This window comes from Eleutherodactylus coqui, chromosome 7 (assembly GCF_035609145.1).
Source record: "Eleutherodactylus coqui strain aEleCoq1 chromosome 7, aEleCoq1.hap1, whole genome shotgun sequence".
Classification (NCBI taxonomy): Eukaryota; Metazoa; Chordata; class Amphibia; order Anura; family Eleutherodactylidae; genus Eleutherodactylus; species Eleutherodactylus coqui.
In genome coordinates this window covers 129810559-129837028 of record NC_089843.1, presented here as the reverse complement: position 1 = coordinate 129837028, position 26470 = coordinate 129810559, and the positions used below count along the sequence as shown (strand labels likewise).

Sequence of the window (26470 nt, the reverse complement as noted above, 5' to 3'; positions counted from 1 at the left end):
TTATACAGGCGACAATCATGCAATTTATTTATTTTTTCCTTGCGATGCGACAAATCGCATCCTTTCCAATGGGTTCTTGCACATTAGACTAAAATTGCCACGATTTGCGAGGTTTTGTAGCCCATGGTTTCCTGTGACGCCTTCCTTTCTGTTGCACAAAAACATGGTTTGTATGATGCAACTTTTACAGTAGGAGGTCTTACTGTAAAAGCCCTAGCTGCAACACCCCCCCCCCCCCCCCCCCCCCCCAAAAAAATAACCTTAACAGCCACTGTCAGGCCCGCCGCTCATCTCTTTGCAGGTCCCCAGCACTTGTTTGACGTCTTCTGTCAGTGCTTCCTGGATTGGAGGTTCAAACCCCCCCCCCCGCCTCATATTGTGGAATATGTTGTCTCGAAAGAATGCATTTTTAAAAAATTGCTGGAATTTATATTTACACAACTGGTACTTTTTGAGGTGGCATTTTTTTTTATGGAGTCAGCAGTCTCGTACCACATGGCGCACGTAATGCGATGGCTCCCATTGAAAATAGTGGTTTTTACATGAAAACTCACATCCTCTGGGATTTCACATGGTGGGGAGCGCGATATGGGGCGGAATTCATGGCCCCCATAGCACGCTCACCTGTGTGACGTTAGCCTAAGGCTGCAATTGGAGGTTCTGTCACAGATTGGGCACCAAATACCGGAAGAGATAATGCTGCATGCAGCGCTTTTTCTCTTGGTAAAGGGCCGGGCCTCTGCGTGGAAACCGAACGGACTCCATTATAGTTAATATGGTCCTTCAGAAGTGCTTGGTTCCCTCATAACCCAAAGCAGGAAAATGGAGCCACAAGCAGATGTGAAAAAGCAGCCTATGCGCCGACGGTTGAGCGCTTCAGCTGTCATTCAGGAGCGAGGATGGCTCAGTGAAGGGGGCGCAGTGGTCTGTAGATCACTTCTGGATGGCCCCCTCCATTCACCGTAAACAGGCTGATGCTTGCAGATGAATGACTGCCTGTTTACAGGCTGATCGGCGTTTGATTTTTCATGAACGACTAACGAATTATTAGTCGGCCAGTTGCTGGGATTTACACTAAACAATTATCTGCAGTCCCGCAAATCTGACCAATCGTTTAGTGTAAGGCTGGGTTCACACAGGGCGGATTTGCAGCGGAATTTCGCTGCAACAAATCAGCCTGCGGCTGCTAATCCCGGGATTGGCAAGCCATGTGGACGAGATTTGTCAAAAATCCCGTCCACAAGGGCGGACAATCTGTCGCGGCTTAGCCGGTGTTGCAACGTGGATTCCAGGGAAGCAGCATGTCAAATCTTTTTTTTTTTTTTTCCTTCTGTTGCGGCCTCGCTCCTCTCTATGGAAGAGTCGGACGCAACGGAAAAGCATGCGACAAAGCCACTCCAAAACCGGCAGTTAAGTGTTTTGAAGCTGTGCTTATCATGTAGAAATTCGCATCTTTTCGCTGCGGAAAAACCGTGAGATTTCCATAGTGAACCTGTCCCGTGGGAACCCAGCATAAAAGTGCTAATGGCCCAACTTCCCAAAATGCAGTATGTGCTCAGAGTGGCAGGCACCAGCCAGTTTCCCAAGACTTCTCTAGAGCAATGGAAAAATCACATAGAACTAATATATGCAATTTATGGTGTTTTTAAAAGCAAAGGAGAAAAAAAAGGCTATGTTTATAGGAAGCCCATATTCCACCAGTTATGCCAACCTGTACCTGGGGTGGTAGGAGGACCAGTATGTCTTCTTTAGAGGGTCTCTGCGAATGGGCAATATAGATTCCCTAATGCTATATTCCTCATTTGAACCTCCACTCTGGAACACTTCAAGCCATTTGTGGAGAAGTTATGATGATGATCTGGGTCTAGACTTCACTAGTGAATTAGTTCCAACCACTTTGCAAAAAATAAAAAATTTAAACTATTAAATATTGAAACAAAAATATCACTCTTTATCCCACACGAACACAAAGTGCAGAATGCCAGCATTGTGTTTTGCTTTTTTTTCCTTTTTTTGTTACCCTATCGCCCCTAAAATGTGATCAAAAAGATATTTGTACCCCAATGTAGTACTAATAAAAACTAGAGCTCATCTCACCCCCTCACGGTTCAAGCAAAGAAAGAAATTCAAATGTTACGGTTCTCATAAAATCATGACTGAAAGCCAATTTTGTTAAAAAGTTGATAAAACTCTTTTAAAAGTAGTAAAAGATATATTAAAAAACCCGTTAAATTGGCATCACCATGCGTGTACTGGCCTGCAGCAAGAAGTCCGTCAAAACTAAAACCGCAAAAAAAATTGGTGCAATTAGAGTTTTTTCCCATCTTGCCCTATTAACATTTTTTAATGCTTTTCAATACATTATAGGATGGAATTAAAAAAAAACAAAAAAAACAAAACATACACCTTGTTCCATGTAACGAGTCTTCATGCAGCTGTGTTGGGGTTTCAGTGATTTCAATGAAACCTCACAGACCTGCACTCAAATGCCGTGTTCTACTGCTGCAATCTTCAAGAACACTTTAAACTCATGTTTGGCCATTTCAATGGCTGAGCACATCGGCGCAGTTTTTATAGTAAGATGCGGCAATGTGTGCGCAAATATGCATCATCCATTCCGCACATACGCTTATGCTTGTGCAAATCCTAGACTGTTGGCAACAACCTTTGTACGTATTAAAGGAGATGTCCCGCGCCGAAACGGGTTTTTTTTTTTTAAACCCCCCCCCCCCCGTTCGGCGCGAGACAACCCCGATGCAGGGGTTAAAAAAACCACCCGCACAGCGCTTACCTGAATCCCGGCGGTCCGGCGTCTTCATACTCACCTGCTGAAGATGGCCGCCGGGATCCTCTGTCTTCATGGACCGCAGGGCTTCTGTGCGGTCCATTGCCGATTCCAGCCTCCTGATTGGCTGGAATCGGCACGTGACGGGGCGGAGCTACACGGAGCCCCATAGAGAAGAGGAGAAGACCCGGACTGCGCAAGCGCGGCTAATTTGGCCATCGGAGGGCGAAAATTAGTCGGCACCATGGAGACGAGGACGCCAGCAACGGAGCAGGTAAGTATAAAACTTTTTATAACTTCTGTATGGCTCATAATTAATGCACAATGTACATTACAAAGTGCATTATTATGGCCATGCAGAAGTGTATAGACCCACTTGCTGCCTCGGGACAACCCCTTTAATAAACGCAGAAGGCTGCAGGCTACACAATGTCCTCGGCTCCCCCGGGACTTGCGCTTTTGCTGCGCCTCCCACTCTCCCATTGGTCGAAGAATAAGCCCTTACACCTCGGCAGCCTTGCTCAAAACAGGAATACACGAGCCGGGCGCCGCCTCTCTGCCGACTGCAAGGTAAGAACCGCCACAAGCTGTGCAAAATTCTCCAGCAGCGCACCAGCAAACGGCCGAGGTAGACGTAGTGGTTGTTGCAATGCATTATGGGATGTGTAGTTCTGCCTGCGGCAGAGATACTGCGCCGCTCTACACCTAGAACTACATTTCCCGAGCGCTCGTCCCGGCATGGCGCGTCCGTGACCAATATGAACTGTGAACCTTTCACTATAGTTGTGACTTCTCCTCAGTGCACTCCTCCTGTGCACCCGAGGAGCTCCCCCTACGTCCCCATATCTTCTTTCTACCGGCTGCTTTTGAGCACTGTCTCTTCTTTGTTTAGAGAGTCATGTGACTGGAGGATGTCACCTGACCTGCTGACGTCAGGGGGTCCTTCCTGAGTGTAGGAAGCAGCAGGAGTATTCGGGCTTGTCACATTGGAGCAGGTAACCTGTGCTGATAGGGAGCCCCTCATGTACGGCGGCCGGCACAGGTCATGCCACTTGTTTACTTCTATACACATCCATGCTGATAGTAGTAAATGGAGGGTATAGTAATAGTGCCTGTGTGAGCAGGCGACGCCACTGCAAACGGATGCAGCGGTCTTATCCGCATTCCTGCAATTTAACGTGAGCTTCGTGCATTTTGCGTCAAAAATTTACACGGTAATCGAACTCCTGCCAACTCAGTCTGAGGCCGGCGCACACTTGTCATGTCCGAGAGCTGCGCCCGTGGGGTTCGGACGCAATTTACATCCGATACCAGTCTGTATGCTGCCCAATGCATGGACGGCCCGCACGTCGGCATCATTTGCGTGTTCTCATTCGTGTCCGTGTTGCAGACAAGGATAGGACATGTGATTAGATTCCCCGTGCGCAGCATTGGGCTGTGAGAAAACAACGGCAGAGCGCACAGCCCCATATAACGGGTCACGTGCTGCTCGTGAATTATCACAGATACATGCTAGTGTGGCGGAGGCCTAAGAGGGGCGTCACATCTAAATCGGGGTTCCTGCTTCGTTCAGGAGCAGGAAAGGGGAATCCCCGTGTTTGAATGGCTTCGTCTCTGGACGGACCCAACCAGCGCCAGATGGAGGCCATTGACTATAACGGGGTCTATCTGCTTCCCACCCAGCTGCCCAGATCGGTGATGGAGGTACCGATGCCGATATCTTACATGTCTTGTGTCTACGGCTTTCGGAACTCTTGCATGCAGTTCATCGTGGTTACGTGGCAGAGCAGCAGGTAGGTCTTGTTCTTGATGTAGCCCCACAGCGGGGCGCCGCACAAGGGCCTGGACTCCACAGAGTAGAACGGCCCGTACAGTCTGCGCTGAGCCGGCACAGAAGACCTTCAGCGAGCCACAGTCATGCCGTCGGGGATTCTTGGTTCCCCAAATTCCGCCTATCCATTTTCCCACAGACCAGGAACTTGGCCTCATCGCTGAACATGAGGGACTCCATGAGGTTGTTTCCTGTTGCGTATTCTGGCATTGCAGTAGCAAACCAATAACCCGTATCTTTGTCCTCGCGTGTCCTTACCATATCTAGTCACATCAAAGAAGTAATGCGGATACAACCTGGCATCCTTGTGCCGCTACTCAGGAAGTATGATGGTGGCTGAGCAATAAATATATTAAAGTGGAACTTGGGGTCCTTTTAGACGAACCGATATATCATTTGAACGAGCGAGTGACGTCATCAATAGCTCGGCAGCCTGTTTATACGTCGTTGGCTTATCCAAATGAGAAATCAGTTCTCACTCTGTATAAATCAATGAGACGGATTGAACGAGCGCGGTTTAAACGGAATGATAAGTGAACGAGCCAAAGATGACTTTCATGCCTGCAGAAAATGGATGAACCAAAAGTGACCGATTTATAGTTTGGTCATTGGCCATAGAAGCCAATGGGAGCTGCCTGCTAATCGTCTTAGGCAAGACCTATCTTTTCTGGCCACGTCAAAACTTCGGCCGGCGTATTCAACCAACGATGTCCTATTTTTGCCGTCCGGAGGTTTTTACACGCCTAAGCCATTTAAATGAATGCATTGGAATCCCATGCTTCAGATAGTCGTGATTTTTTTTTTATCGTGGCTAAATCAGCCACGTAAAAACGCTCCTGTGAAAGGGGCCTTACACAAACTTGTTCGGCCGCCATGTAAGAAGGTCTTTTTATTTGCAGCCCTTCAGACGGGCCTGTCGAGGTGCTGATTAGATGCCTGGTAGAGATGAGCGAGCATACTCGATAAGGGAAACTACTCGAGCGAGTAGTACCTTATTCGAGTACCTGCCCGCTCGTCTCTAAAGATTCGTCGGGGAGCGGTGGGGGAGAGCGGAGAGGAACGGAGGGGAGATCTCTCTCCCGCAACTCACCTCACCCACGCCGGCAGCCGAATCTTTAGAGACGAGCGGGCAGGTACTCGAATAAGGCACTACTCGCTCGAGTAGTTTGCCTTAGCGAGTATGCTCGCTCATCTCTAATGCCTGGGCATGCTGTTGGACATAAGTTGAATTCATTGGCATTTAGACATGTATTATAAAGCTAAAGATCAAAAATGAAAATCCATGAATGCCGTAAACAATCTTCTAAAGAATAGTCCGACGACATAAGTATTGATGGATGGGGGTCCATGTACTGAGACCCCCACCACCGCAACTCATTGCTGTGACAGCGGTAGAAGCATTTGGCTGGCCCAGGTTATTGGTTGTATATTTTTTTTGCTCCTTGGACGTATGGACTACATACCGTACACAGACCTCCAAGAGTACATCAACACGTGCCAGGTTTGTTGCAAACGATTCTGCAACGGAATGTTGGCATATATGAAGTAAGTTCATGGATTTCTTCAAGACGCGTTCAGATGAAGGAGCCAGTTGTAGGAATTTCGGCAACAAACTTGCCATGTGTGAATATACTTTGAGGCCTTGTTCACACGAAGGATTTTGGTTTGGAATCCACACGTAATTTGAGCCAAAATCTTTCATTATTTTGAATGGAAAAATTCATATGAGGCGACGTGTGTTTGCTTGGTTGGAATTCCACTTGAAAGCAAGGGCAGGCTGGAAATCTACGCCAAAATTTGCATCACAATCCGCAGGTAAAGTTGAAAAGCACTTCAAAAACCGATAAGTTAGCATGTGGATTTTAGACATGGATTCACCGTGTGAACAGATCCTAAGAGGGGACTGATTATCTTAGGACATATTTACGTCAGATTGGCTGCCGAAACTTTTGTGATTGTCCCGTTCACCTGAATGGGGTTTGCAGAAATCTCTAGACATGCTGCAGAAAATTCCATTCAGATGCATGAACATACCACAGAGATAGCCAAATAGGCTTGGTCAACTTAAAATTAAAGTTTAGATAATGGAAGAAAAAAAAATCAAAATTCTTCTGTGTTTTAACCCCTTAATGACGCAGCCCTTTAAAAAAAAAATAAAAAAATCATAACTCCTTTATTTATCCATCGATGTCGCTGTATGAAGGCTTGTTTTTTGCGGGACGAGTTGTAGTTTTTAATGGTGCTATTTAAAGTACCTTATAATGTACTGAAAAACTTTTACAAAATTCTAAGTGGAGTAAAATGAAAAACAAACGACATTCCGCCATCTTTCAGTGCATCTTCTTTCTATGGCGCACAAACTGCAACAAAAACGACATGATAACTTTATTCTATGGGTCAGTCCGATTACTACAATGCTAAACTTGTATAGTTTTTTTTTTTACAATACAACTCTTTTTTTTTTTTTTTTTTCCAAACACATTTAATTTTTTTCAATTATTTTCTGTGGTCATCTTGTGTGCGCAATAACTTTTTTAGTAGTTCAGTGAAGGCTCATTTTTTGCGGGATGTCCTGTATTTTCCGTTAGTACTAATTCTGAATACATACAACTTTTTGATCGCTTTTTTTTTCTGGAAGGCAGGATGACTGAAAAAGTGCATTTCTGGCATTTTTTATTTTTTTGGACAACGTTCACTGTGCATGGTAAATAATGTGCTACTTTGATAGATCGGACTTTTACGGACGTGGCGATATCAAATATGTATTTTTATTTTATGATTTAGATTTTTTAATTACAGATATGGCAAAAAGGGGGTGATTTAAACTTTTATTCCTCTTTTTTTTTACAATTAAAAAAAAAATGAATTGATCTTTTTTTTTTTTACTTTTAAGTCAATGCTCTGATCGCTCCTGCAGTATGACGTAATGCTATAGCATTACGTCATACTGCATTCTGACAGGCAGCCTAGCAAGGCATCCCACGTGGATGGCTTGATAGGCAGTCTCCCAAGGCAGCCTTGGGGCCTTTCAGAAGGCCCCTGGCTGCCATGACACCTGCACGGCTCCCCCAATCTCACCGCAGGGGGCCGTACGGCATTTAAAGGGTTAATAGCCGCGACCGGTCGATTGCAGCTATTGACCGCGGTTATCTCTGCATACATACCCCGACGCTCCGAGACATAAATGCACGTCCTGGAGCAGGAAGGGGTTAAAGGGGTTCTGTCACTAAAAAAGAAAAATTATATACTTATCTATTCCTTCCTCGTCAGTCTACTTACCAGATCTTCACCTCCCCCATCTTCTCCTGTCTCCTGTAGTCAGTGGGGTCACTTCACCTTGAGCTGCCTGATTCTTCTCCTTCCTGTGAGGTTACATACATTTGGTTGGCAGTCTTCTGCCTGCCAACCAATGTAGGTTACGTCACAGGCCAGCAGGAGGACTGCCTATCTTCTTCAGAGATTGCTCATGCGAGCTATCTCTGAAATAGATTACAATTCCTTCCTAGGCAGTGAAGCTACCGCACAGGGACGTGCCTTTCACTGACCCGGCCGGAAGGAATTTGAGGAATGCAGCCTTCATAACAAGCTGGGCCCAGCATGCAGTGAGGTGACCCGGGACATTGCAAAAGCTCAGCTAGGAAAAGATGTGCTAAGGAATAGGTAAGTATAGATTTTTTTTTTTTTAAATGACAAAACCCCCTTTAACTCCCAAGGGACCAGCCATATGTGGTGTTACGGAGGTCCCTGAGGGACCTAAAGCTTGATCGCCATAAGAACATGGCTGCCTAATCTAAAGCCAACACAGAAGTTCTATGGCAGGAAAAGCCGGGGTTTGGCTGTCTACTGATAGCAGGGCTCCTACTCTAATGGCCGAATGTGGAGAAACCTCCAATCCTAACTGTTTAATCCCTTACATGCCACAATCAATAGCAATGGAGCCATGTTGACAGGTTGGGGGGGGCACCCATGCATGTGATCACGAGTGTGATGGATTCCCATAGCAGCCACATGCTTGATCAAGGCCTTTGGATCATCCATGTGCGTTAGTCTATCAGCTCTGCCTCCAGCAGGGTCTGATAAAAGATATGTCAAAACTATACTACACTGCGCTACATAAATTGGGGGTTGTGGTGTTTGAGCGATCGAGCAATTGCATCTTCAAGTCCCTTTTGAGGGAGAAAAAAAATGTGAAGAAAATTCGTTTATTTAAAAAAATGCCCTATAAAACCCCCTTTATAATGAAAAAAATAAACATTAGATATCACTGTGTTCCTAACGACCTGTTGTGTAAAAAAATTTAAAAAAATTGATTAAAAAAAGTTCCTTGTACCCATAAACGGTACTAATAAAAACTACAACTCATTTCGCAATAAATAAGACCTCCCATAACTAACTTGGCAAAAAAAAAAGGAAAAATGTTACCGGTCGTGAAATGTAACAAAGCAAATAGTGTTTTTTTAATCAAAAGAATTTTTATTGTGAGAAAGTAGTTTTAACCCTTTCCAATCCACTGTCTGACGACATTCTGATTAAAGGCTGTACAGCTTTAATGTCGGAAGACGTCCGGCAGGGTATTCTTAATGTAGACTACTGGCCGCTCTGTTGTTGGGGGCCTCTCCAGCATGTCCCATACCGCAGTACTGGCTCTAGCCAGCAGATGGTGCCATTGTATAATGGCAGAAAGAGAAAGCCCCCTAGGAAACCCTGAATCCAAAATTGGATTACAAAGGGTTAAAAAAGTGTGTGCGCATTATTATATCTGTAATTGTATTGACCCAAAGAATAAAGTTACCATATTCTTTTTACCACATGATGAGGGCTATATAAACCGTACCAGGATCGCCTCACAGCTATAGCGATCAAAAAATTAAAATGTTATGGTCCTTAAAAACAAAAATTGCCTGGTCATTAATGCGCAAATTATAGGCCAGTCTCTGAGTGTGTCTTCATACCAACAGCATGTATTACCTATATACAGAATGTTTTTGTGTTACCTATGGAGTTCAGTGCTTCCGTGTCACTTCTATGTACTTCTCGTCACTTTTGTCCATAAAATGATGATTTAATATATTTGAGCGTTGACTGCTCACTATACCCCCCATTTGACTGCTACTGCTAATTATATATCACTTTCCTTCTTGTGATGGGACTATCCTTTTATGAGCATATCCTTCGTCTAATCTCAGTAGTAGATTCAGATCATTTCAATGACTAACCCATTTTCCGATTTTCATTGTCTTTACAGTTAAAGAAACGGTCTGAGTAAATAACCTGATTAGTCGTTTATTTCATCATCTGACTCCTCGACAGAGCGATTTGCCCAGATGGCAAGGTTAGCCTTTTGCCAGCTCCGGACTTTAATCAGCAGTTCACAGAGGAATGCTTGGCTGTTGGCATCTTCACAGAGACTGGGCACTGAAAAGTACCCATCCCAGATACCTTCTTTTGGTTGTAGACGGACTCTATGTATTTCAGCCGTACAACAGCAAGAAGTTGAGCCTCTAACAGGGAAGGAACAGAGACTGCTGAGTAACATTTATGGAGGTCTTCTAAACGGGCAACGAGCCTGCTTGGCTGAGGCCATAACACTGGTTGAGTCTGCTCATCCGAGGAAACGGCAGATTGCTCTGATACTGTTGCAGAAGGTACTATCCCATCACCGGGAACAAGAACAGTTAAATAACGGAAAACCTCTAGCGTTTAGAGTGGGTCAGTGTTGTATTCCATGTTCATTTATGTTCAGCCGTTCAGTTCTATTGCCTTTTGGGAGACGATAAGCCCAAGTATGTAGGATGCATGGTGCCAGAATGCCCCATCCATGAGACAAGGTTGGAGTTTCAACTCAAGCGGCACCCAGGGAGGAGCATTTTGTCAAAACTACATATGTAATCCTTTACTTTCCCAGATTATTAATGGTTTATAGTATATTTTATATTCAGAAGTGTATATATGTTAGTAGAGAACTCCAATAGGTGATTGTTATTTATGGAAAACGTGAACTTCTAGCACTTAGTATAAGGGGTTTTCATGATACTTTTTGGTGAGAAAGGCATGTATTTCTTCTCACCTAGGAGACCCCATTGGCTGAGCTGGCTAAATCTTGCCAATGGGAGAGTTATGTGCAGCTTATCCCCCTTGTCTGTGTCCCCAACATGCCTCGGGTTTAATTGCTGCAGGGAATGCCCTTTAAAATCTTTTGCATTGTAGTCATTTGTGATCAAAAATGTATGGTATTTGACCAAAATTATTTTATGTGGCCCACACTCTTAAAGGGAGTGTGTCATCAGAAAATAGCATATTATATAACTCACATTTTTGTGTTAAACATACTTTTTAAAGAATTTTTGGTATTTTTTTTTTTTTTTACTTTTTTGGCCACAATCTAGGTTTTTAAAAAAATATCTAAAATCCTGAATTTTTCACACTGACTACAGAGCCTAATACTAGTCTGTGACTTCCTGATGTGTAGAAAAAGCTTTGCAGCAATCATCTCACTAACATCACAGGCAGGATTACACTGAGAGTAACACCTATATACAGAAATAACACAGGATCCACCATTCACAAGAGGTATAAGCTGTGACTATCTACTCCTCTCCCTGTAAAAGACCTCTGAAGGTCACAGAGCAAGTTTACAACAGTCTCCCATACAAGTCAATGGGTCCCCTCCTGTCCATTGTGTGAAAAGCCCATGAAGCTGCTGTAAAGCATCTCACTAAATGCTGTTAAAAGCAGCTCAGGCAAGATGACCACCCATAGTCATGTACAGACAACAGAATTACAAAAATTCTACACTCAGAAAATAAAAACAGATTAGAAAATGGAAAATGTTTTTTATCTGGTTTAAACAACACTTAAATTTTTTTGGTGATTTAGTCCCTTTAAGTAGTCAAATAATAGCACACTGATGCGGACACAGGTTACCAGGCCTGACTCCTGCAACCTATGACTTGTGGACAACCAGTTAATGCGGTGTTCAGTGAAGTAAGTGCTGCAGTGCTCTGCATGTCCGTGTATTCATGTGTATACCAACTGTACAGTTTATTTTACTCCTACCCTCCTGGCCACAGGGCTGTCCGGTCCGCCGGGTGCTGGCAAGTCAACGTTTATTGAATACTTTGGAAAAATGCTGACAGAACAAGGACATAAAGTTGCAGTTTTAGCTGTCGATCCCTCCTCCAGCACCAGTGGTGGTAAGTAGAAGGATGATTCATTCTCCCAATGCTGATTGATAATGGTGACCTTCACATAGTCAAGTCCTAGGAGTGTATGTGTTTGGTGAAGCAGTAGGGCTACAATCAATCCAGCAATGTGACTGGTGTGATGTCCTAAAAGCCCTTGTCCAAATACTGGAGAAGTATAGTTCTAAATAAGACCACTGCTATCTGATATATCTTCAGATTGGGCCTGGACGAACAAAGATGGCCGAACCACTTTTCTGACTACCTGTTGCACACTGTGAATTAGTTTTCAATAGTACTCTAAAGCCCCATTTAGACGCAATGATGATCGCTCAAAATTCGGTCCAAAGATAGCCTGAATGACAGTTTGAGTAATCATTTTGCATAAACTACTAATGGGTACTAATGCTCATTAGTAGCTTATTAGCTTCATTTGGATGTAAATGAAGCTCCCTTCGCTGTATGCAGATAACAGCAGGTGGTGTTTAATCTGTATACATCCCCTTTGTTTTTCTGTGGGACAGCAGCTGAAAACAATGTTATCAGCGCTCCCCTGGAGCGTCACAGCATGCAGTCCATGCTATTAGCTGGCCAGCCGAAGGATGGTTTTTATGGTTTTTATTCGCAGGATCTAAATCGTGGCATGCCGCGGGTTGCTGTGATTCTCCGTGGTGAGCCTATCTGTTAGATAGGCTCACTGCAGAGGCCTGACAGCGATCCTCCCTCAACACCTAAAAAGTTGAATGCTAGACCAAAAAGTAGAAAAATATAAAATTTATAGTAATTACTAAGACATAAGATGTAAACTGTCAGTGCAAAAGCCCATAAAGCTGGAGATGACCCAGTTGCTACGTCTGAATGGTTCATCATCGTTATACACATCTAACAGCTACCATTTGCTTGGTGCTGTTTGTACCTGTGGATGATATATTGTACTGTATATTTTTCTGTATGCTTTGTCTTATTTACTACCCCATCTGCACCATTATATTTATTCTGTGTTTGGCCATTTTGTAACTAAGGCTTATATATATGGTGTTTTGCACTGACCATTTGTATGTTTTGGTAGTTTTTTTTCTACTTTTTGGTCTTATTTTAATGTCTTGATACGGACCACAAACTCAGGGACTTCCAGGCAGGGAGTAGACAGAGTCGTAGAAAACAAGACTGATATAAAATAGAAGCTGCAGCATCAATACTAGAGAAAAGCAATAATGTAATCTCTTTTCACACAAGCGGCATTGTTTGGATTCTTACGTACGTTTATCGTGTCTTTGTGGGAGAAGTTCTGACATGTCTTGTGGTTTTGTTCTTTTATATAATTGTTTACATTCCAGTATTGGGTTTCAGCACAGAACTGCTGCCAAAATATCCTCCTTCGTAGATAGCAACATACTTGGGTCAACGAGGAGGGTCATAGTGAATATCTCTCCCGCGGTAACCCTTGGGGTCGGTGATTTGTTCAGCTCCTGGTCACACAGTCTGTATAGTCACCATTCAGAAATGGTGAAATAACGTATAGGAATGCAAAGGTGATACTGCCTGAGTAGGCAGATCCAGCATGTAGGTGTCTAGGACAGATGGGTGGAAGCACCCATGTGGTCATCACACCCGCTGTACTGGACAAGAGTTCAGATTTAATTGTAGAGAATATTGCTCTGAATACGATGTATGGTGTTTGGCGTTATGATTACATAAGGAAATTGGCCTACCTGTTCAGCAGATCATTTTCATGTGGCTTTTAGGTTCTCTTCTTGGAGATAAAACGAGAATGACTGAGCTTTCTAGAGATATGAATGCTTATATTAGACCCTCTCCGACCAGGGGGACCTTGGGAGGAGTCACCAGGACTACTAATGAAGCCATTCTATTGTGCGAGAGTGGGGGCTATAACATTGTCCTTGTGGAGACTGTAGGTAAGGAAAACCTTTTTATACTTGACGTCAGCGAGGGATATTTATTGGAACTGCTTGTTTTCTTGTTGTGGTATTGCACTTTAGGCCGGTGATACATCAGCTATATACCAGCCGCATTTATATGCTCGGGTGTTCTAGCCTGATCGCGAGTCTCCTGACCTAAACTCCAAGCATCTTGGGAATATACGGTGCTTGGAGTTGAGGTCAGGAGACCTGCAGTCAGGCTGGGAAATTCGTTTCTATTATGGCCACATAAACGTGGTGTGTTACTGGCTTTAATCGAGAGGGGTTTCGACACTCCTTAGGGAAAGCACCAAGAAGGTGAGTGAGGAGACTTATAAGGCCATCCATGCTTCTCTGGGTAATATGCAAATAAGGAAGATGGAGTACCACCTATTGGATGTAGCATTCCTTCAAATCCATGCTTGAACCTTTTAGATAGGTCTGTAGAGCAATGATTGGGTTTAACTGTAGAATGATTCTCTTATTATATCCAGGGTTGACATGCCATTGCAGACATTTTTGTGCCGGCAAACTGCCCACTTGCCTATATTCTGAGGTGCCTATTTTTATACAGGTGAGATCAGTTTTTCAAGCCCAATGTTCTCTAACACCAACTTCAGATTTAGTTTTCACTTCACAGGTTTTAGACATCAGTTGAAGGTCACTATGGGTTTCAGTAGAACGTATGTCATGAGATACAGCTTTTCAGAGTGCTCTGGATTTTGGGAAGTGAGATCACGAGAATGATGTCCTTTGCCTTCGCAGCTTCCTTGATGTGCTGAGTAATATAGAAAATCTAATTTCCATATAGACGATGAGAGAGTTCCCAGCAATTTACATCGGTCTTTTCATCAACCATGCTAACTACAGGAACGAAAAATCAATAAAACTAATATATATCTAAGTGGTGTCATCCAATAAACGTTTAGTGTCACTGTTGAAGCCACTGGCCCAGGGTGAATGCTGGCGGGCTTCAATTATGTATTGCTCTTGAGACTTATTGGAATTTAATTGGAAATTAAAGGGGTTGTCCATGTGTCAGACAATTTACGTACAAGCTGCAGATGTGTTAAAATAACAAAAGCAGCACTGCTTACCTGTTCTCTCTTCTGGCGATGCAGCCCCGCGGTCTTTGTTTAGAAACGGATACCACCTGACCGCTGCAGCCACTCAAAAGCCGCAGCAGTCACATGCCGTTCTCCTGGCATCAGCTATTAGATGCTGGTAGCCATGATGCTAGGAGAGCAGCACCTGACCGCTTCAGCCTTTGATTGGTTGCAGCGGTCAAGTGGTAACAGTTCCTAAACAAAGACTAGGAAGACTGCGAGACGCGATCGCTGGGGAAGAGGATGAGTAAATACTGCAGCTTTTTGTCATTTCAAAACATCAAAAGATATATTTAAAGGGGTTGTCCAGTTGTTAGATGATTTTTTTTTTTTTAAAAGGACTCTGTCACCTACTTTTAGCCTTATAAGCTAAGTTTATGGGCTAAACGTAGGTGGCCCGCTGAGTTTGGGATTCAAGTTTTCCCCAGTCGTCTCCACGACAGCACCAATTGAGATTGCCGCCTCCTGATAGGACAGGAACACACTGAGAGGTTAAAAGCTCCCCCCTTTCCCCACTTTCCTCAGTGTCTTCCTGTCCTGCCAGGAGGCAGGATCTCTGAGAGGAGCTGGTGGAGAAGCCAGCCAGGATTACTTACAGGCGGATCGGAGGGCAGTGGGTCAGCCTGGCCTCCCTTCCAAGCCAGGCGACTCCCGGGACGCCACATGGGGTGGTAACCCCCGGGCCAGGTTCCTCCCGCGGCGGCCCATGGGGGGTACAAAGCGGGAGCCTCAGTCCCCCTCATCCTCCCTGCAGAAGTTAGAGCGCGGTGCTCCAGGAAGCCCTTCGACGGCGAGGGGCGGGGCGCCGCGTCACGTGTCCAGCGCGATGACGTCATCGCGTCTGCATCAGGAGCGGAGGGGGCGGGGCTTAGCGCAGGAGCGCGAAAATTAAAAAAAAAAAAATAGGAACCTGAGAGAAGCCAGAACAAACCACTACAGGTCGCAGGGTGTCTGCAGCACCGGCAAGTAATGAGTGCTCCAGCCCCAGAGACAGCTGAAGCCTCAGCGGCCATAAGTAGCCAGTGCGGCAAAAAATACAATGCAAATATCCAGTGTATTGTGTATGGAAAATTGCATATTTACCCGCAAAAATGCTTTATTTGTCAGGGGGATAAAAAAGACATCCCCCCAAGAACAAAATCCAGAAAATGCGTGGAATGCGGGATAAGACTGCCAGCTACGTACCAGAGGCCCCTATGCAAGGCATGCGTAGCTAGGCTAGTTAAAGAGGAATCGGGAGGACGTTAGGAAGCTGGTGAAAGAAGAGGTTAGATCAGCCCTAACATCACAGCTGGCGCCGCCAGCGAAACGCCAGAAAAGGGCGTATGGTCCTGACGAGCCTTCCGACTTCGAGAGTTCCATCGGGTCGGAGCAAGAGGAACAGGCGGCCGAGGAGTCCTCAGATTAGGAGGACTACAAAAAATACTTATTCCATCAGGACGACTTAATGGAATTGATTAAGTCAGTCAGGGCTACACTAAAAATGGAAGAGCCCAGAGAACCACATACCCTACAAGATGAGATATTTGGGGGACTAGGGGAGAGGCGCAAGCATACCTTCCCTGTCCAAAAGAATGTCACCAAAATCCAAAAAGAGTGGAGGAAATCAGACGCAAGCTCCTTCTCCACTAGAGGGGTAAAAAGAAGGTACCCATTCGAGGAGGAAGTTTGCGCAAGATGGGAGGAGGTACCTAAGGTAGACGTCCCTGTGGCCAAAGTAGCCAGGAAAATGACCCTGCCCTTTGAGGACGCCGCACAGTTAAAAGATCCCATGGATCGCAAAGCTGAGGGCCTTCTAAAGAAATCATGGGAGGCAGCGGCAAACATACTTAGGCCAGGGATCGCAGCCACTTGTGTGGCGCCAACTCTGGGGGTATGGCTAGAACAGCTACAGCTACACCTAACCAATAAGACGCCGAGGGAACAGATCCTAAATTCCCTTCCGATCCTGCGTATGGCAACAAATTTCCTAGCGGACGCCGCGGCCGAAACTGTCAAACTCTCGGCGACAGCTACAGCCACAGCCCGGTCTAACTCAGCCAGAAGAGTGTTATGGCTGAAATCGTGGTCAGGCGACCTAGCCTCAAAAAATAAGCTATGCGCCCTCCCTTTCATACGGCCAGTTTTTGTTCGGACCGGACCTTGACAAGATTCTAGAGAAGGCGGCCGACAAAAAGAAGAGATTCCCGGAAGAAAAGCCACAGAGAGGGAAGACCTTCTTCCGGGCCCCAAGGCAACAGCCAGAGGCCTACCGAGGCAAGGGCAAGACAGGCTGCTGGAGTTACCCCAAGGGGGGCAGAGGAAAGAACATCCTCTTTAACCCCCACCAGGGGGAGCCAAAGCAGAGACCCTGACGCCATCCCCATAGGGGCAAGGCTGGGGGGCTTTGTGGATCAAGGGGCTGCGATTTCCGAAGGCCCATGGATCTCAAAGATCTTACAGCAGGGATACCGGATAGAGCTGGTGTCCCTCCCCAGAAGAAAATTCATTATCACGGGAGGCTCCAAACAGTTACACCTACTAAGGCAAAGCGATGGGGACCTGCAACAACTAAATGCAATATCCCCCATACCGCAAAACGAGGAAACCCAGGGCCATTATTCCAGGCTCTTCCTAGTAAGGAAACCCTGTGGGAAACAGCGGATGATAGTGAACCTGAAACCTCTGAACACCTGCATCAGATACAGAAAATTCAAGATGGAGTCCATCTCCTCAACGATAAAGTTGATTCCCAAAGGAGCCTACATGGCATCCATCGATTTAAAGGATGCTTATTTCCACGTACCGATCCACGAGGGGTCCCGGAAATACCTAAGGTTCGCAGTGGATATGGGCAAAGGAATAGAGCACCATCAATTCAGATGCCTGCCCTTCGGGATCTCCTCAGCACCCAGAATCTTCACCAAAATTTTGGCAGAGGTAGCCGCCTACCTGAGGAAGAAGTCGGTCCTAATAGTACCCTACCTGGACGATATTTTAATAATAGCAGAGTCCAGAGAACTCCTAACGAAACACCTGAGGATAGTGCTAGAACTTCTCCAATCCTTAGGATGGATCATAAACTGGGAAAAATCCAGCCTAGATCCCGACAAACAGAAAACGTTTCTGGGTATAACGCTTGACTCAGAATCGTAATGCTCCTGCCTACCTGAGGAGAAAATACAAAAAATACGACGGCTAGTCAAAACCTTCTTACGGAGACGATTATGCACAATTCGGGAAGCCATGTCTCTCCTGGGAAGCTTGACGTCATGCATTCCAGGAGTGGCATGGGCCCAGGCTCACACCAGAGCCCTGCAAGCCTCAGTCCTATCCACGTGGGACAAAAGGCAGTCCTCTCTAGGGACAAGAATGTACATTCCAAGTGCGGTGAAAACATGCCTGCGTTGGTGGACATCCCCAGAGAACCTGCGGAGAGGGGTTCATTGGCTACAAAACCCAGCCACTCACATCACAACGGATGCAAGCGCCTGGGGATGGGGAGCGCATGTGGGGAACCAGTTCTTTCAGGGCCCATGGCCTCAAAGGACAAAAGAACAGTCCTCAAATTACAGGGAACCAGAGGCCGTATGGCAGGTCCTACAGCAGTTAGGGAACTCGCTACGGGACCAGCATATAAAGATACTGTCAGACAATATCACCGCGGTCGCCCATATACGACACCAAGGGGGCACAAGATCTCCCGCTCTGCAAAGCATCGCACAGAAGATTTTCCACTGGGCAGAGGGCCGGATCCTCTCGATCACGGCAACCCATTTGAAGGGGACGCTAAACCAAAAAGCGGGCTTTCTCAGCAGGAGGCAAATAGGGCCAGGAGAATGGTCTCTCTCCCTGGAGGCATTCAGAATCCTGACCAACCGGTGGGGGACCCCACAATTGGACCTGTTCACAACCAGGGAAAATGCCAAAGTAAGCAATTTCTTCTCCCTCCAGCCAGGAGATCGTCCGACAGCAGTAGACGCCCTAGGCCAAGACTGGGGAGAGGGGCTGGTGTACGCCTTTCCTCCTATACCGTTGATCCCCAGAGTCTTACAACATTTCAGAACCCAGGTATGCACACTAATCCTGGTGACCCCCTTCTGGCCCAAAAGAAGCTGGTTCGGTCTTGTAGCAACATTTGAGCGTCCAGGACCCAGTCATCTTCCCTACCTGGACAGATCTTCTATCGCAGGGGCCACTGAGCCATCCGAGCCTAGACAAGCTCCACTTAACAGCATGGCTCTTGAGGAATCCTCACTTAAAGAGAAGGGATTCTCAGAGAGAGTAGTAGAAACATTAATGTCCAGCAGAAAAAAAGACTACCCACCTTATCTACCAGAAAGTTTGGAGAAGGTTTTCCTCATGGAGACAGGGAAGGGATCGCGGGGATTCTATCCCGGACATCCCTCTAATCTTAGAGTTCTTGCAGGAGGGCCTAGAGATGGGCCTCTCTCCAAGCACCCTGAAGGTCCAGGTCACAGCCCTTAGCGCCATATGTGACACAAAGTTCACAGACAACAGATGGGTCAACAGGTTCCTAGCAGCAGCAACTAGATTACGGCCTAGGCCCATAAATCTTTTTCCAGACTGGAACCTTAATTGGGCCATGACAACGGTACCATTCGAGCCGATCGAAGCACTACCCATAAAAATGCTTACTATCAAGACCATTTTCTTAGTAGCCATCACCTCCGCAAGACGGGTTAGCGAGCTGCAGGCCTTGTCCATTCGCCACCCGTTCCTGAAAATCTCGGACACCAAATTAGTATTTAAAACGGACCCGGCGTTTATGCCAAAAGTAGTATCACATTTTCATAGGTCCCAAGACATAATAATCCCCTCATTTTTTAGTAAACTTAAAAACGAGGAAGAAAAAACCCTAAGCTGCCTGGACCTTAGGAGAGCAGTCCTAGGCTACATAGAGGCGACAAGCCACTGGAGGCGGAATGACAACTTGTTCGTCCAGTTCAGTGGCCCAAATAAAGGGAACAAAGCAGCGAAAAGCTCCATAGCCAGGTGGATCCGCCTAGCCATCATAGAGTCCTATAAGGCCCTCGGGAAGAAAATCCCTTTAGCTCTTAAAGCCCATTCTACAAGGGCAGTAGCATCCTCATGGGCCGAACATAGCTCAGCTTCGGTCGAGCAGATATGCAAAGCCGCAGTCTGGAAGAAACCCCACACGTTTGTTAAACACTATAGGGTAAAAGTGCAGCAGGACGAGGACATGGCCTTCGGCCGCAAAGTCCTCTCGGCAGCAATCCCACCCTAGGGAAACTTTAGTTGGTACGTCTCAATTGGTGCTGTCGTGGAGACGACTGGGGAAAAAATGGATTATACCTACCTGATAATCAGGTTTCCAGGAGTCTCCACGACAGCACCCGTACCTTCCCCCCCCCTAAATTGATAGAAAAGAAACTATATAGTATAATATAATATAATATAAAAAAAACATATATAATATAATTTTATTTTAAAAAAAACCAAAACCCCGGTTAAGGGAAAAGATTTAAGTTGAGCTCCTACCCCGGCAATTCGTTAGAATCCACTGAGGAAAGTGGGGAAGGGGGGGAGCTTTTAACCTCTCAGTGTGTTCCTGTCCTATCAGGAGGAGGCAATCTCAATTGGTGCTGTCGTGGAGACTCCTGGAAACCTGATTATCAGGTAGGTATAATCCATTTTTTATACTTGCCTTCTCCGTCGTTCCACCCGGTGTTAGCCCTGGAAGTCGCCACTCAATGCATTGAGTGGTGCTGCTAAGTAGTCCGCCCATTCTAACTTTATAATGGCCCACTACTTAATGGCTTAATGCGTTGAGCGCCGGCTTCCAGCGCTCACACCAGGGGAATGATGGCGAAGGTAAGTATAAAGCATCACCAGAATCAATGGGTCACCTACTTTTAGCCAATAAGCTTAGCTTGTAGGGTTATAAGTAAGTCCCTTTAAGTTTTAGTGCTCATCACAACTTTTCCTACTGTTTTTTGTGTGTATAAATGAGTTTTACAAAATCGTGTTCACACAGTATAGTGTTCAATCATGTGTTTTTAGGGCCTCTTGTGCTTTTTATAACCCCCAGCAAGCCATAATCTCACACATTTTTAGTTTTTCTTCATATTTTTGCATCTGCCACGTTTAGAAAAATATTAACATGGTTTCCACTGAACTCTGAACCAAAGGTAATGACTCATGTATATTTAAGCCAACATTTAGAAATCCACTTTATTCCATGACTTTCCCACCATCATCTTCTCACCAGTGGTCCTCTTGGACACTCTATAAGGCCATTTTCAGACGAGATTCTTTTAACTTATACTTATTCCGTGTTTTATGGACTGTAATACAGAGTTAATGTAGATCTTAAGGGCTATTCACTTGGGTGTTTTTTGTTTTTTTCTCGGACATGTTTGAAACATGCAGCGTGATCTTTTTTTGCCCGTTTTTGTATGGATTGATAACTCTTTTGAGCAAATACAGATCCATATTCGCCCTGTAGAAAATAAAACCAATGAAAGCAAATACTAATGACATCCGGTTGCAGTGTCATCTGTAACACATCTCTATTACGGCCGTTCCACATTACACTCTTTCATTTGTTTGTCACTTACATGCAGCGAATACTCTTATAAAGCTGCTACGTTTGCAGTTCTATTAATGTATATACTACTCCATCCTTTCCTGTACCGTATGATCTAAACCTCTCCCAGGCCAGTCTCCTATGTGCCCTGACATTTCTTCTGTCACCTTGCAGGAGTGGGACAGTCGGAGTATGCGGTGGCAGACATGGTTGACATGTTTGTTTTGTTGCTGCCACCGGCAGGAGGTGACGAGTTGCAGGTATATTGCTTTTTAATTTCACTGGATCTGATTTAAGTAGAAAAGAGGGAATTCTGGAGCGCCGTCTGTGTTTCTGACATTTACTAGAGAATGTGCCTCCCTTTCATTATTATGCAAGGTTTGCTATATATTACATTACTAAGGAAAAGAAGAACATATCCCGTAGCGATGTTGTTAATCTGCATCGGTTCCAATAAATTCTCTCTCTGTTGTCTCTTCTTTAAATATTTATCCACCCGGTTAGCCAAGGAATATAAATCAGCTGCTTTTGCTCCAGAAAGCTGACCATATGGGAGCAATCACTTAGGTTCCATGTGAGTTAGGTTCGATGACTTGTAATTTGCATTAGCGTTCACCTCTGTCTGCTTCCTGTAGTGCACAGGAAGTTTTATGTGGCATTCGTTTAGAACTGATGTTTTAAATCACTGTAAGTCACAGACGCTCTGCAAACGAGTATGCAAATCAAGCCCACGGTTTAGACCTTCATCTGGATTATCTAGACTCATACTTTCTCCTGTCTTCCTGTTACAATCACGGAGGAACTGAAATGTGTGCCGCAGATTGGAACCAGGTGTTGGCTTGTTTGTACAATGTACAAAGAGAGAACATACATTCGGGCAGAGTACGTCCCCGCTCTGTCTCCCCAAGTATCAACTGGAGGGATGCCAAGTGCTTTCATTAGAACTCGATGGAATTGGTTAGAGATGTTTTAGTAGAAGTTGTTTCCTAGATATCTGGGTAATAAGCAGTGATCGATTCTATAGGAGTTCTCACCCAGCTTTCTAGAATGGCAAATATGTTTAGTAATGCAGTTGCATATTTCATAATTTCCTTTAAAATGCAAATCTAGTAATGCAACTTCTCATCAACTTTAAGCACCATAAACTAAGTGAGTTTCCGTGACGTGGAGTTCAGGGAGCCTCTTTTTATACTCATCCCGTCCCCCCTTCCTGCAGTGTTCTCCGGCAAACTTGGGATTCAAAATCCTCGACCCTTGCAGATGATACTTCAAAAACACCACAGCAGTATTCCCAGAGGACATTACACTCCCAGAACATATGCATGATTATGCCCACACCCATGAAGACAATCTGCTGTCGGAGACAAATCCATAGCGAGTAGTCGGAGAGGAGTATAATATATTCTATAGACAAATCTTACTTTTAGGAGTCTGTCCCTAACACTAACCGGGATGGGGGGGGGGGGGGCGGAACTAGCTAGTACATTGCCCCCCGTCATCAGATACAGTTCTGGGACATCCATCTCCCACTTCTGGAGGACCTTTTCCCAGAATGGAACAAGGAATGCCTTTGTATGCCTATAAAAACTAGAGAGGGGTTTCAAGAGATTAGACTTCTGAGCCAGACCCTCTAGTAGAGTTAAAGTAAAAAATAGTCAGTCCGCCAAATTGGGCCCTAATAGCATGTCAGGACTGAAAGTATATGAAAAGCGAATTATCAGGTAAATTACAACTCAACTGCAGTTGCTGAAGGTACAAAAAACACCATAACATCTGAGAGAGTAGTAACCCCATATCACCACCAAAACAAGGACTCCGAGAAGCGCTGCAAGTGCAGAAGATGCTGACTACTCATCAGGGCAGTATTGGGGTACCAATTTTCTGCCTCTCAAGGCAGCAAATGAAGAGCAATGTGCCAAACCTTTAATGTAACCAACATGGGTGCAGGTGGAGCTATCACAGGAGAAGTAGGACCCCTCCATAGCAGCCCTCGCAGAGTCTGATCAGGGCCCACCACTCTACGCTCCAGTTATAATCCAAAGACAATGACCACCAGCCCGCATACACTAACTCACTAGCCAGGTAATAGTAATAAAAGTGCGGGAGAGCTAGCTTAGCCCAATCTACAGGCAAATAAAGAGCTTTCAAGTTTCTTAGGAGAGGAGCCCCTCTACAATATGCAAAGAATGACCTTTTGTAAAGATTCACTTAGAACCCCAGATAGGATAATTATGGTATTAAAATTAAGCTGCTCCCTAAATTCTTTATATGTTCAATTTAACGCGGCCCACTAAAGTCAATCAAAGGAAGGCCCAACGAATCGCTAAATTTTCCACCCAGCACAAAAGTAGGGCTAGATTGTTTCCATAAAATGATCGACATGTCGTCTATCCCCAGATAAGTAGTCTTATGCACCCAATATGGGTGATATTTACTGTCGCCCACCTTTTTCAGATTATATTCACTGGTGTTTTTTTTTTCTTTGAGAGAAATGCCCTTTAATAGTTTTAGAACTCTAATATGCCTGGTTAAAGGGAAACTATTCTTTTTATCGGTTCAGTTCACTGCCTCTCCAATATGTAGACATATTGTATATTAATGAAGTGGGCAACAAGTGGAATATCACGTTTATGATCTATCCTTCCATAGGGCATAAAACGGGGAATAATTGAAATGGCTGACCTTGTTACTATAACCAAGGCTGATGGAGACTTGCTTATACCTGCAAGGAAGATTCAAGCTGAGTATGTGAGTGCACTAAAGTTACTACGGAAGCGATCCAAGACTTGGAGACCTCAGGTAAACCTAATGGATTTGGGAATGTTGTGGTATCAAAGAAGAAACATGTAACAAACTTTTAAAATATTGCATTTTTAGGGCTTATTCTGACATGTGTATATCGGCTGGGTTTTCACGCCTGGCCGATATACGCTGTCCCTCTCTGCAAGGGGAGGAGGCGGGCCGGGAGCAGTGCACTGAGCTCTCGCCCCCTCTCTGTACCTCGCCACTGTTTGGAGGGGCGGGGGTGGAGCTAAGTTCTACCCTGTCCAGCCCCCTCTCATTGCAAATAGTGGCGAGGGGCGGAGATGGGGTAGGAGCTCAGTGCACTGCTCCTGTCCCACCTCCCCCCCTGCAGAGAGGGACAGTGTATATCGGCCAGGCGTGAAAACCTGGCTGATATACGCATGTTGGAATAAGCCCTTAAACTGTAACGTGTATGTGAATTAAAGCGTACCTGTACTTTCAGATGACTTTTCATAATTAGCTGTGATGTGTGATACACGAGGAGTATTGCTATTTCTAGGACTTCTATATGGAATTTTTCACCAGTTTTCCCTATGCATATTTAATTTCTAATTGTCAGTTTTCCATAAGCCACTGGGAAGACACTAGCTGCTATCATGTCTCCCATACACATAGAGATGATCCTGCACAATCAAAAACACATGGCTTCAGCACTCCAGAACATTCAGTATCTAAATTAAATTGTATAACGGTTATACTGTATTTACAATGAAAATAAGGAAGATGAAAAAATACCTCTTGGATGGCAACATTCCTTCAAATCAATGGGATGTTTTTTTCACACAGTTTTTGGGTGCTTTCCTTAAGTAGACGTTACACCCCTCTGACCCACGTCGCAGGTCTCTCACCAGCTAAGCCAGAAGCCTGCTGCACACTGATGAGGGGTAAACACCCCGAAACAGCTGTCTGTGTATGGTTTTCTGGCTTGGTTTCCTATCCCCAATCATTGTTAAGACTTATTAATGTGCCAATGACAGAAAGGGACTGCAGTTTGGATCTGCATTGGAGTGCATCAACCATTTTTGGATGTGGCACAGATTCACATCAAATCTGTGACAAAATACGCCGTGTGAACATAACCTGATTGTGTGGAAAGTAGAGGGTACTGCAAGGGAAAAAATGTTTAGCTAGAAACAAGGGCCGTGAAACCAATTCATAGTAGAACCTCATGCTTTTTCCTGGCAGAACCTCACACCATGTTTTGGCCACTACATGTTGCCGTACTTTCAAAATGTGATTTTTCATCAGTAAGAGGAACAAAGTAATCTTGTAGATATGACACCTTTTTAGTGAACTTTTGAATCTACTTGGGATTCTTCATCAGACTGTAATAGGATAAATCTGATATAATCATATAGGCATGGACAAGGCGTCATTAATTTTAACTTAAAAAAATAATCAAACAGGATGAGCAGAGGAGTAAATACGGAACTAGTCCACTGATAAGGGTGTGAGAGGTTTATGTTCTCTAAACTGATCTTAGATGGGGACAAGACACCAGATTACTCAGCTCACCCTGCCATAACACATTATCCATTACTGAAATGACTTCATATTCCAGGTAATCAGAATTTCTGCTAAGACAGGAGAAGGCATCCCAGAGCTATGGAAGAAGATGGCAGAGTTCCAGAACACCATGTTGGCCAGTGGGGAACTTCTAGCCAGACGCCGGAGTCAGCAGAAGGTCTGGATGTGGAATCTGATTCAGGAAAACGTTCTCCTGCACTTCAGAAACCATCCTGCAGTCAAGGACCAGATCCCTCTCCTGGAGCAGCAGGTCCTCGCTGGCGTCCTGTCACCCGGCCATGCAGCAGACGTGCTCCTCAAAGCATTTTCTGAAAGCAGCTGAAATATCGGATACATCCTTGTAAATAAAATAATTAATGGTTTCTAGGAAAATATTTAAATTCATGTATTTAAATTTGAAATAAAATGAAGATACTTACAAAATGTCTTATTTCAATACGATATAATGAATATTTTACATATAGTTTCTTATATTTCCAATTTAAAGTAGATCAGTTAGCTGGATCCCCTACCAAAGTAATACAAGAAAAGTGCAGGATACACGTGATATGTGAATTTAGAGGGCAACGTGGATATTCATTCTTTCAGTCAGTGGGTTGGTTCCTACTAATCTGCATAACAGGCACAGAATGTTGTGAACAACATATTCTACACCATGGATGTTTAGTTTGCAAAACCAAGTGGTATCACTACATCTGTATGTAATTTAGAGCTCTGCTTGTATTAGGTCCCCAAGATGAAGGGGACTTGGAGTTGACTCACTTGA

At 44.8% G+C, this 26470-nt stretch overlaps 1 protein-coding gene across 2 annotated transcripts; it reads left to right on the top strand.

Annotated features, from left to right (window-relative positions):
- The first annotated feature begins 3709 nt into the window (after positions 1-3709).
- Positions 3710-26127, top strand: MMAA (metabolism of cobalamin associated A). 2 transcript variants are annotated; one of them, XM_066573678.1, is made up of 7 exons: positions 3710-3780; positions 9862-10325; positions 11687-11809; positions 13543-13713; positions 21547-21632; positions 24022-24171; positions 25739-26127. In XM_066573678.1, exons 2-7 carry the CDS (start codon positions 9941-9943, stop codon positions 26024-26026), a joined length of 1203 nt encoding a protein of 400 aa, XP_066429775.1. In that variant the 5' UTR covers positions 3710-3780; positions 9862-9940; the 3' UTR covers positions 26027-26127. The 2 variants fall into 2 exon arrangements, with proteins under 2 accessions (XP_066429775.1, XP_066429776.1); XM_066573679.1 differs by lacking the exon at positions 3710-3780 and adding an exon at positions 4506-4578.
- The last annotated feature ends 343 nt before the right edge of the window (positions 26128-26470 follow it).

Excerpts from the sequence above, each read along its gene's own strand:
- MMAA (XM_066573678.1), top strand. The coding sequence starts at position 9,941 with ATGGCAAGGTTAGCCTTTTGCCAGCTCCGGACTTTAATCAGCAGTTCA. Across the intron at positions 13,714-21,546 it reads TGTCCTTGTGGAGACTGTAG|GAGTGGGACAGTCGGAGTAT; the intron begins GTAAGGAAAACC and ends GTCACCTTGCAG. Across the intron at positions 21,633-24,021 it reads CAGGAGGTGACGAGTTGCAG|GGCATAAAACGGGGAATAAT; the intron begins GTATATTGCTTT and ends ATCCTTCCATAG.